Raw genomic sequence first — 11,816 nt, forward strand, 5'->3', positions numbered from 1 at the left:
TTTGATTTAAATTCACTACAGCTTGGCTGTTACACAGTGATCTGAGTCACAGTTTAACTGTAAGTTAAATGATCCTACTCCTACTGGCCTTCAAAGTATAGCACATTGTCCAATTGTATTTTTGTCTCAATTTTACTTTGCCCCCCCCCCCCCCCCCCCCCCTTTTCTATTGAATTTATCCCTGCTGCAAAGCCGGAAGTGTGATGCTGGCACTATGTGCTACACGTTTGGAACTGTTTGTGGTGCTGTATTAATTTTACAAGTTTGCTTTCATCACATTACAGAATCATTCTGCAGGTTATCCTCTTTCAAGTGCATGTGGGTGCACTTCATGTGGTTAAGTCACTTTTCAAGCATGGGTACAATTTTAAACCTAACCATTTTTAACGCCTTAACTGTCACCCCCGTCCTGAATACGGGATGCCTACGTTTACTTTACTATATTACAATCAAATCGAATCTAATCTTGAAAAAACTATATATCGTTGGAAAGGTCTAAGACTCCCAAATATATATTTTACCAATGATTTTTGTTACAAATTATGTAGGAAAAGTAATAGATTAATTTATGACAAGAGTGCACCCTCTAAAATCTACATTATAACAGGAGCTTTGACCTTTGTTTTAAAAAAGACTTCTTTGTTGCCATTTTCTCTATCACATTTTAGAAATCATTAGAAATTATATATCACTTGAAAACATAAAATCTCAAAGTTCATCCTTTAAAATCCATTTTAAAATCAGACATTGCATTACCATTTAAATGATACATCAATATCATGTTACAAAATGTTTTCAGTCATGAATTATAAAAATTAAGTTTGTATCATGCACATTCAAGTCTATCTTCAAAAACGTGAGTGACAGTTAAGGGGTTTGGCTTTGACTGACCTAGCATCTGAAGTAGCATTTTATATACAGTAAATATCCAGAGTTTTATCCACTTTGCTGACTGCATTGCCAATCTCAACCATTAAACCCTGTTACTATCAGAAAAAAAGTATTTTTCTTTAACAAACTATCATTGGTCCCAAAATGATGACTGCTGTTTTTAGGCTACATTTACGTTATTTAGATGTCTTAAACCTATCAAAACTTGTAAATGCATAGTAATAGAACCCCTAGAGTATTCAACCTCCTCAAGGTTATGCACATCATTTCCCAGACATTTGATGGAGAAAAAAATATACTTATTTTTATTTTAGGCCATAGTTTTCTTTTTTTTTTCTTCCTGACATGCTTCAAGGCGAGCCTAATTTCTGTCATACTGAGCCAGTCGAGACCTAATCAACCGAGCAGTAGACTCCACTGTATTATTTTCAGAAGTGGGTCAGAAGATTTGCTTAACTCCGTCCTCTTCAGTTATATGTGGCTGCTGTAATTACACAGAGACTCAAAGATCTGTGAAGATGTTAAGAGAGGTTGGTTTGTCTTCATTCTGCCTGACAACAGGAAGTACACGTTTTTTTTTTCTGACACAGGATGTGGTTTCAGACATGCAAGTGTAAGAGGAAGAGGGGAGGGCTGGGAGAGAGTGCACATTATCTTTTTGGTCTTTTCTTTAAAAAGTGGGTCCAGGTGCTTCTAAGATTTATGGTCTGATTTTTGTAATGTAATCTTCTTATAGTTACTGCTGTTTCTTTTCATAAACACTTTTGGAGATGCTATGAGAGAGGGAAAGATGGAACTTGAAGAGACGGAGGTTGATACATCACCTTCCTGGTATGACTTTTTCACCAATTAACAAGTTGCTCAAACTAAAAGCCATTTTGGTGTTTAGCTGTCATTCTGATCAGCTGTAGTGGCCTATAAACTCAATAAATCTAATAGCTGTTCACTAATGAACTAACAGATACTCATTTAAATCATACACCTAAGATCAGTGACCTATTTCCACTTTATTTGATTCGCATTCAGGTCTCCTGTATCTAGAGAAAGGCTCCTCACATGCGCCAACCTTTCAGATATAACAGGGGTAAGTTTCGTTTTGGTCGTAGATCCTGTGCATATTTTGATGGACAGACCTTAAACTGTAGGTCTTGCTCCTTTGAGGAACACCAATGTGTTATCTGTTGGTTTCTGAGCAGAAGAAAAGAAAACAAGACCCAAGTAGTGATGCTGAGCATTCAGCCCGAATCTTGGAGGACTGTGTAAGTTGTTATCTATGATATAAGATGCAACATGCCTGATCTAAGTATGTTGTAAATCATTCTGACATAGTCTTATAGAGTACTAGATGTTTGAATGTGATTGTTTGAGCATCTGTTACAAAAACAGCCACGATATTTCCTGTTAGTCTGTCTTTTGATGATCTAAAGATAGTCAGCGGTTAAAGTTCTTCTCTATATATTTTAACTTGATCATTGATTATGTGTGAAGATTGATGTACGTGGGTTGAAGGGTCTGACATGGTGAAGGTGGTCTACCTGTTTGTGCTCTACACCGGAAACTTGTTGAGACCAGGTGACAATCCATGGTTTTCACGGTCTGTTGCACAAGACATCTAGAAAAGATCCTTCATCCTTAAAGAGAAATTAAGAAATATTACAGTAAACGAATGAAGCAACTTGTGCTCAGCTGTGAGAAAAAAAGCTGACGAGAAAAAAAGCTTTACAACTACGTTTCCGGTCTGAATCTGAATGATAGCGGTTCAGTCTCACTTGCTGCTGTTGCTGTTTCTTCATATACTGGCACCAGTGGACTTTTAGAAAAGAAACACACTCACTAAGAATAAAACGCCTGAAATAATGAACAGGTGTAAACCATTAATACAGGCTAGAAATACAACACTGCTCCAATACTGTAAAAACCAATTCGAATCTAGGACCAGAACCATATGTTTTCTAAAATTCAGATTCTGTGGTGGAAATGACGTTGTGAAAATGGCCTAGTTTTGCTAAGGCTGTGTTTACAGTTAGAATTCAATGTACCCTTAATACATTGCCATCCATACATTTTGAATACTTTTCATAATTGCGGCTTGATTAGAATTGATGCAACAAAATTAATAAAAGGCATTAACAAATTAGAAAAGTTGATCAAACTTCTTTAAATAGATAAGAAAAAAAGTTACTTTGGAAATGACATCATAACTTGTGAGATTTTCATAGAAAATAACTTAGAAATGTATGATTTTTTTTATTTATTTATAGATTTTTAAATACATTTTACGACTGCTTTTTTATTACTTATTTTAGTAATGAACTCTTGGTCTGTGGTAAGGGTTAAACTGAGTAAAAAAATAAAATTATGAATGCTGTGGAAAATGCTTCCAAATTCATTATAACATAACCGTGGCTGTAGCTGAAAAAACACACACTTATTTGTGAGTGGAAGTCTTTGTGTTCTGTGTTATTATTCTGTTACTGATGTATTTAGTGATATTTGGTGGAATAAACTCAAACAGAGCGAATAGGTTTGTTGCTTTCATCTGCATGTGGTTATATGCTTGTGCTGACATCTGTGCTACGCTACACGTCTCTTTCAGGAAGACGATGACTTTCCCATCAGTGACCACATACAAGATTCTGAGGTACAGAAATTAATATGCATCCTTGTTCTAGTACATTTCTGCTCCTGTGCAGTAACGGTCCATAAACCTTTACAGTTGTCAAAACATCATGATCAGATCTGATAAAGCTCAAATTTCATTACTGAACCATGCGCCATTTCAGTTAACTTTCTCAGTTTCAGTGAATACCTTGGTGTTGCATGCTAGATATTTTAACCATCACCCTTATTCTCTGCTGTTGGCTTCTCATTAGGGTCCATGTAACAAAAGAGTCAAACCAGTAGATAAAAGTGCTTCAGTCACTGGGATTATAGCACCTGTGAAAACCCCAGCGCTGAAACGCTTGGGCCAGTCCATACAGGTACAATAAACCTCTTCATGCACTCAACTTTTCACATCCATCTTGAATATTTATACATATATATCCATATTAATGAATGTTTGTTTATTGTCCTCAGCGGTCTATCAGTTTCCGGACAGAGGCCCGGCCGTTGCCCCCAATGCCAATAAGAACGCGTCAGAAGGCCTCTTCATTTCCACGCCGTCGGAACAGTCAGCTGTGGAGTGATACAGTTGACAGTCTGAGCCACGAGCTCAGTACCAAAGAGATCAAGAGACAAGAGGTGTGAAAAGCTGCTTGAGTTAACGCCACAACACAGAGACATGCTGCGTACTATTTAAAGTTGATATTTTTCATGATGTAATTCAGTTCTTGGTTAATAAGATACAGTTTAAAGTATCACACTGGTAGTTTTGGCTCGTGTACCTTAATACCTTTTTAAAGAGCTTTCAGTGGCCTTAGTTGTGAAACAGGAAGTGAGCTGGTATACAAAGCCATGTTCTCTATTTCAGTGTCAGAATTTCCTCTGAAAGGCTCTACCACACACTGCCAAACTGACTGGTAGCTTGTGACAGTAGCGCAGTTATTAAAGTGTGTGAATTTGTGGTATCTTCTGCTTATGTAAGGCCTCATGAGGTTAGCTCTACCTTGTGCAGTTTTTACCCTTCATTTATGTATTATTTACCGCTTTATTATCTTCGCCTGCAGGTAATCTATGAGTTAACCCAGGGTGAGAAACAGCTCATCGAGGATCTAAGTCTAGTGAAAAAGGTTTGTGCAGAATTCAGCAGGTTTGTTTCTACTGTCTTTATGGAGTGAATTTCATTTGAGCTCTCCTGACAGGTGTATTATGAACCAATGCTGAAATTAGACATCATGACAGAAAGTGAGCTGGGACAGATATTTGGCACCCTTGACTCTTTAATACCCCTTCATGAAGGTAAACGTACAAAGTGCACTCATTTTAGTTGTTTCTTTGAGACATAATTGTGTATTCACAATTGTTGACCTGTGCATTTAGATCTTTTAGCTCGTCTTGAAGGTCTTCGTGGAGCAGAGAAGACTGTGCAAGAGGTCGGCCCGACCATGATGGACTGGGTCAGTCTAATGTTTGACAGCCTACCAACGTGTAAAGATGATAACAACACATTGTTGTAGTCCATTTTTCTTAAAACATTGCTATTATCAATGCAACTCTAAAGGCCCATCCACATCAAGGATGATAAACAAAACTGTGAAGTTTCAATTGTCGTTCAAATTCTGTGAGAAAAGGGGAAGAGTATGGAAGCCTATTTCCACCACAAATAAAAAAATAAAATAATAATAAACAAGGTGATTGTGACATTTTACCTCACAATTGTGAAATTATGTATCACAATGTATACTTTGTTCCTCAAAATTCTTTTTTTAAAGTTCTATTTTTGGGCTTTTATGCCTTTAATGGACAGGACAGTAGAGAGCAGACAGAAAAGCAATGGGGGGAGAGAGGGGAGCGGGATAGCCGAAGGACCTAGAGATGGGATTCAAACTTGATTTGCACAGAGCACAGTTATCATATTTGTCGACCCGTCACGCTAACCATGAGGCTATTGGAGCCTCGACTTTCGACTGTTTCTCACAATTCTTGGGAGCAATAAAAAGCAGAGAATTGCAAGAAATTAACTCAGAATTCTAAGAGAAATGTCCAAATTTTGAGAGAGAAACTCAGAATTGTCCGAATAAACTGGAAAAAAAAGTCAGAATTCAGACTTTCTGTTGTTTACGACATACAGAATGTTATACATATGTAACTGAAGTTTTATTTATAGTAGTAAATAAATAAGATATTGTTGTTGGTGTGAACGGGCCTTTAAAGGAACACTCATTTTCCAACTCCCCTAGAGTTAAACAGTTGAGTTTTACAGTTTTCAAATCCATTCAGCCGATCTCCAGGTCTGGCGGTAGCACTTTTAGCTTAGCTTAGCATAGATCATTGAATCTGATTAGACCATTAGCATCTCGCTCAAAAATGACCAAAGAGTTTCTGTATTTTTCCTATTTAAAACTTGTACTAAGTTTTACCTGTACTAAGACTGACGGAAAATGATTTTTCTAGGATGAAATGGCTAGGAACTATACTCTAATTCCTGCGTAATAATCTTTGTTGCTGTACCATGAGTGCAGCAGGCGCAGTGAAATATTACACAGCACCAGAAAATCACAACTTTTCATTTTCTGTCAGTCTTAGCACATGATGTAACTACAGAATAGTCAAGTTTTACATAGGAAAAATATTGAAACTCTTTGGTCATTTTTGAGCGAGATTCTAATGGTCTAATCAGATTCAATGATCTATGGTAAGCTAAACTAAAAGTGTACCTGCCAGACCCGGAGATCGGCTGAATGGTTTCAAAAATAGTAAAAACCAACTGTTTAACTCTAGGGTAGTTGGAAAATGAGCCTATTTTCAAAAAAAAGTGAAGTGTACTTTTAAATTTCACCCACGAACTTAGAAGAAAATATTTGAATGGGTTATAAGCTCTTTGCTGTCTTTTCATAGTTTCCATGTCTGGAGGCATATATCACATACTGCTGTAACCAGGTTGGGGCAAAAGCTCTGCTCGATCAAAAGAAGCAGGACAGACGGGTCGAGCATTTCCTGCGGCTGTGCCAGGAGTCATCCTTCAGCAGAAAGTTAGACCTGTGGAACTTTTTAGACTTGCCTCGCAGCAGGCTGGTGAAATATCCTCTGCTGTTAAAGGAGATTCAGAAGAGCACTCCGCCTGATCATCCAGATGAGGAAGTGCTGCCACAGGCGGTGAGTTTAGATGCTTTCACATATAGCATACTAACACTGGATATGAATCCAAGTTACTTCTTCCTGAATTAATCATTAGGTACATCCCAAGTACCCAAATGATGCACTTAAATAACCGTAAAAAACTTAAGTGTGGAATGTTGGACACTTCATGCATTCAACTGTCGCAACTTTAATTACTTTGCGAAGGGGGGGGGGGCCTTAATGACAGAATAACCTTATATAACCCTGCATGGTTGAGCACATGGTGTACAAGTAGATTGAGTATACGTGTATAGTGCATCATTTGGCATTCAATTAACGTTTTGAACAAAATGCTTGAGTGATTGATAAAATTGATCACACAAAGCCAAATGAATGATGTTTAGATGCAATGCAGCTAACTTTATTGTTGCCTATAAACAAATGGTTGAGTGATTCAGGGATTCACTTTTCAAGACCCCTTCACCAGGGTTGCCAGATTTTGACAGTAAAACCTGCCCAATTGCTACTTAAAACTAGCCCACCGATAAAAATAAAAAATGTATTCTGGATGGTAAAAAATATTTTTCAGTGGCGTCCACCTGATAAAAGTCGCATTCCAGAGTCTAAATATCGGGGTCGCTTTATCCCATGGACATGAAAAACATCCTGCAGAATGAGTGTTAAAGTAGCCCATTTTCTGCTGACTTGGCAACACTGCCTTCCACCTGATGTTGTAACACTGCAGCTAGTATATCCTTTTATTTCTGATCTCAGATGGAACTAATCCAAAGGATCATAACAGAAGTCAATCTTAAAACTGGAGAGGCTGAGTGTCAGTTTTACAGACGGGGGCTGTGCTACTCAGAAGATAGCCAGAGGGTTTCAGAAATCCAGGGATCTCGTTTTCTATACTGCCATGGTGAACTGAAGAGTACTAAAGGACAGGTAACTAATTTCAATAGATATTTTATCTATTCAACAAATGTATAGCAGATCTTTCCAGTGTTTAAATTAAAAACAATCCACACAAATATTCTCCTTCTCATTTTTCCTCTCTAGAAGCTGCATGTGTTCCTCTTTGAGCTGGTATTGGTTTTGACCCGACCGATGGCCCAGGATAGGGAAGGACCAGTCCAGTTCCAGGTGTATCGTCAGCCCCTCCCAGCTGCTCACCTCCACCTGGAGGACCTGCCTGATGGAGAGCCAAGCAGCTCTGGATCCTTTCGTGGGGCTTTTACGGGCAATGACAAAGGTAGCAGCATTGCATCTTACACTTATAATCATTTATTTATTTATTTGATTTCATTTGAAAGCATATGACGCATACAGTGTTGCAAAAAAATGATTACCATTAAAATAGAATAAATCAATTATTTATTTAACAGCAGCAAAGTGTTTTTGAATATGTTATATTTTTTGTATTATTATATGATATTCAATATTTACATATATCTGGTATTTAAATATATGTTTTAAAATAATAAAACACAATGTAAAAATTTATTTAGTTTTAAATTTAGTTGTATTAAATTGCTTAAAATGCTTTTTGCATGCATCTCATGTAAAGGATGGCAATTAAATGATTAAAATGGAAGAGATATGAATTTGAATAAATCAATTTTTTCTTGCAGTAAAAAATATTATTTAAATTTACTAGTGAGTAAACATTATTTTAAAACCGTTACAGTCATATCAATTTAGTTTGACAAAAGTGTTGTTAAATTCTTTTCACAAGCAACATAAATTGTTCAAATTTTCAATATTAATTTCCAAATGATTCAATATTTAAAATGTTAAAATAATTAAAATTAAAATAATAATATTAATAGGTACATTTTTTTTACTATTGCTTTTATAATGCATGCATTAGAGGCTTAAATGTTTAATTGTTTTGTAATTCTATATGCTTTTAAAGGGATAGTTCACCCAAAAATCCAAATGATGTTATTAATAACTCCTAATAAGCCTAATGTCATTCCAAACCAGTGAGACCTCCATTCATCTTAGGAACACAGTTTAAGATATTTTAGATTTAGTCTGAGTGCTCTCAGTCCCTCCATTGAATCCATGTCCAGAAAGGTAAGAAAAACATCTTCAAAGTAGTCCATGTGACATCAGAGGGTCCGTTAGAATTTTTTGGAGCATCGAAAATATATTTTGGTCCAAAACTAGCAAAAACTACGACTTTATTCAGCATGGTCTTCTCTTCCATGTCTGTTGTGAGAGAGAGTTCAAAACAAAGCAGTTTGTAATATCTGGTTCGTGAACGAATCATTGGATTCGGATCTTTTTGAACCAGTTCACCAAATCGAACTGAATCGTTTTAAACGGTTCGCGTCTCTAATACGCATTAATCCACAAATGACTTAAGCTGTTAACATTTTTTAATGTGGCTGACACTCCCTCTGAGTTAAAACAAACCAATATCCCGGAGTAATGCATGCACTCAAACAATAGGGGAGAACCGGGGCGAAAGTAACACGGGACGAAAGTAACAAAGCGATTTTCTCTGAGCCTCTTTCTGCATTTCTATTCCTAGCTATGACGGTATATTCAGCATGCAATCCTTGACGGAGCTGAGAAATATCATGTGATTTCCTCATCGTTTCCCGAAGTTAGGACCTTAAAACTGTTTTAGTGTACAAAAAGTAAATTGTTGAAGCGGTAATTTTTTTTTATTAGTCGTGTTGTTTTTCTTATTTCATGTGTCAAAGTAATGATCAATCTACAGGTTATTTAGTGCTTTAACACATCCTAAAGTTTGCATTTTCAATTTTATTTTTATATAAAATTAAATCGAGTTTAAATGTCAGGAATTCCTTTCGGGACGAAAGTAACAGTTGTTACTTTTGTCCCGCGACAGTCACAAAAAGTATTTATTTTGTTCCAGTGGAAGCTATATTGTGAATTTCTGTGTCTTGCATCATTTCTTACAAATTTTAATGTCATATTATACCAAAAGAATATGTCTTAGTGAGGGTCAGAAAGACAGACAGAGGTCTGGTTTTATACAGATGTTTTTGAGAGGGTGTTTCTGGACATAGACGAACATCTCTCTCTGGGCAGCTGCTACTGGGCAGCTGCTATTTATATTTAGGTTTTAGCCATATCTTAGCCTTTACACCTCCACCTGTGAATTTGCAGTGTTTCCAGATGTTTTAATGCACATTTTCAATTCATGCATAAAAACAACTGGATGGAAACATAAATAGTCCTGTTTAGAGTTTTTTTTTTTATTATGCTAATGTGATAAAAATGTTATATTGTGCATTCTGTATAATTTTTTTATTATTATATAAAATATACATTGAAATTTACAATAAAAAAATACAGTCAGGTTTTAAGACCTCTGATGAAACTTAAATTTTAAATGAAAATATGAAAATGTAATTTAATAATTTTTTTGCAAAGATAAAGGACAAAATATGTTTGCAGTTATTTATTAACAATGTCACAATCAGGTATACTTAAAAAAAAAATAAGACTAACAGAAAAAAATCTAGCTTATATTGTTGCGTTACTTTTGACCCACCTGTGTGTTACTTTCTTCCCAACTGATGGGGTCGAAAGTAACAATGTTCAACTTATGTTCAAAGTGAAATTATACTGAAGTCTTTCTACATTTCTACAAAATACCACCTGGTATTGTTAGACCACACTTCCGAGTTACTGGCCGCAGCAGAAATATATCTCTGTATACAACATTATCTTTTAAAATGAAGTTTTTCTGAAAAATGGTACTTTCGCCCCTGCTCTCCCCTACACTGACTGATCTGCTGTGCAGAGAGAGATGAACACCGAGCCGAGCCAGATAATGACTCGTTCGAAAATTGTGTTTTAATTGCTTTCACTTCATTCTAATTCTACATTTTATTCCTAATTCCCTTGCAGTGAAGAACTGTTTTCGTGTGAGTGCCACGGGGCGCTCCAAGCCTCAATCCCACAGCCTGCAGGCTAATGACTCCTTCAATAAGCAGCAATGGATTTCATGTCTGCGCCAAGCAATGGTCCAGTCACGGGACAGACAGGCTCAAAGCAGTCACTGCAAACCCTTCGAGCGTTTAAGCCCTGAGCCTGCACTCACTAACAACATTGCTGAACTCAACCTTAACTCTGATGTGGAGATGCCAGACACATAGACCAGGGCCACCGGTGCTTTCCAGTTCAATGGTTCATTCACAGACACAGAGTTTCACTGTTATTGTGAGCGAGACAGCCGACTTTCTCAGGACAACACACAGTTGCTGTCTTGCACCCTGTCAAGAAACTGTGAAAATAACGTCATGTAGCTATATTTGTATTCTTCACGTGGATGTTTTTGTTGGTGTCAGATGTCTCATAAGGAGAATATTTCATATTAGATTTATGCTTCTTGCTTAACCTGTTTCTATTTTTTACATTGAGAATACTGTGTGATGTTTCTTGAATATGTTTAAATGACATATGGCTATGGGCCATGAGAACTATCTCTCGGTTCCTCATTCCTTTAAATTGTGCCCCATTTCTGTTTCATATAGTTTATAAACAACAACATTTGTGCAATCTGAACGGTAAGATCTTAGATGAGTCCAGGATTTTAGGCATTGAATTTTGGTAGCATCAGAGCTAACAGTTCTGCAAGTCTTTCACTGATATAACCTGAATATAGCCAAAATGCTTATTTTCTCTGTATTTACTATATTTATGTTTTACCTTGAAATGTCTGATTCAAAATCCATTCTGATGGTATGGTGAATAATAAGGCGAACGGCTTCTTTCCAACACTCACCTCATATCTCTGTTGTAGAAGTGTGTAAGTTTGGAGGGTGGGTATGAAATTTTGGCTAAAAAGGCAGATTGCTTTACTGCAGCAATAAATGCACGTGTACAGCAATCCACTGTTATTAAGACTCATTTATCTATAGGGGACCCCAAAGTTGCAAAAATACATGCAACTATATACAGTTGCTTTATAGAAATTCTGTGCCACTTCTATGCCAAAAGGTATTCGCTCCCATTATCATTTCAGTGCCATAAGTTACCGTTTTGTCTTCAATAAACTGACAACTTCCATAAAAGAGGACTTGATTACTTTCATTTTTATTTTAATTCTCAAAGCAGCAGTATTACTAACATTAATTTCATTTACCGTATTTTTCGGACTATAAGTCACACTGGACTATAAGTCGCATTTATTTAGAACCAAGAACCAAGAGAAAACATTA

At 36.5% G+C, this 11,816-nt stretch overlaps 1 protein-coding gene across 2 annotated transcripts; it reads left to right on the plus strand.

Moving 5' to 3' along the window:
* The first annotated feature begins 1,507 nt into the window (after positions 1 to 1,507).
* On the plus strand, positions 1,508 to 11,669 carry LOC128011985 (rho guanine nucleotide exchange factor 3). 2 transcript variants are annotated; one of them, XM_052594828.1, is made up of 13 exons: positions 1,508 to 1,722; positions 1,918 to 1,975; positions 2,088 to 2,150; positions 3,488 to 3,532; positions 3,765 to 3,872; positions 3,970 to 4,134; positions 4,560 to 4,622; positions 4,695 to 4,791; positions 4,873 to 4,949; positions 6,391 to 6,648; positions 7,387 to 7,557; positions 7,672 to 7,864; positions 10,504 to 11,669. In XM_052594828.1, exons 1-13 carry the CDS (start codon positions 1,667 to 1,669, stop codon positions 10,749 to 10,751), a joined length of 1,602 nt encoding a protein of 533 aa, XP_052450788.1. In that variant the 5' UTR covers positions 1,508 to 1,666; the 3' UTR covers positions 10,752 to 11,669. The 2 variants fall into 2 exon arrangements, with proteins under 2 accessions (XP_052450788.1, XP_052450789.1); XM_052594829.1 differs by lacking the exon at positions 2,088 to 2,150.
* Positions 11,670 to 11,816: the final 147 nt, after the last annotated feature.

This window comes from Carassius gibelio, chromosome B23, assembly GCF_023724105.1.
Source record: "Carassius gibelio isolate Cgi1373 ecotype wild population from Czech Republic chromosome B23, carGib1.2-hapl.c, whole genome shotgun sequence".
In the NCBI taxonomy this organism is placed as follows: Eukaryota; Metazoa; Chordata; class Actinopteri; order Cypriniformes; family Cyprinidae; genus Carassius; species Carassius gibelio.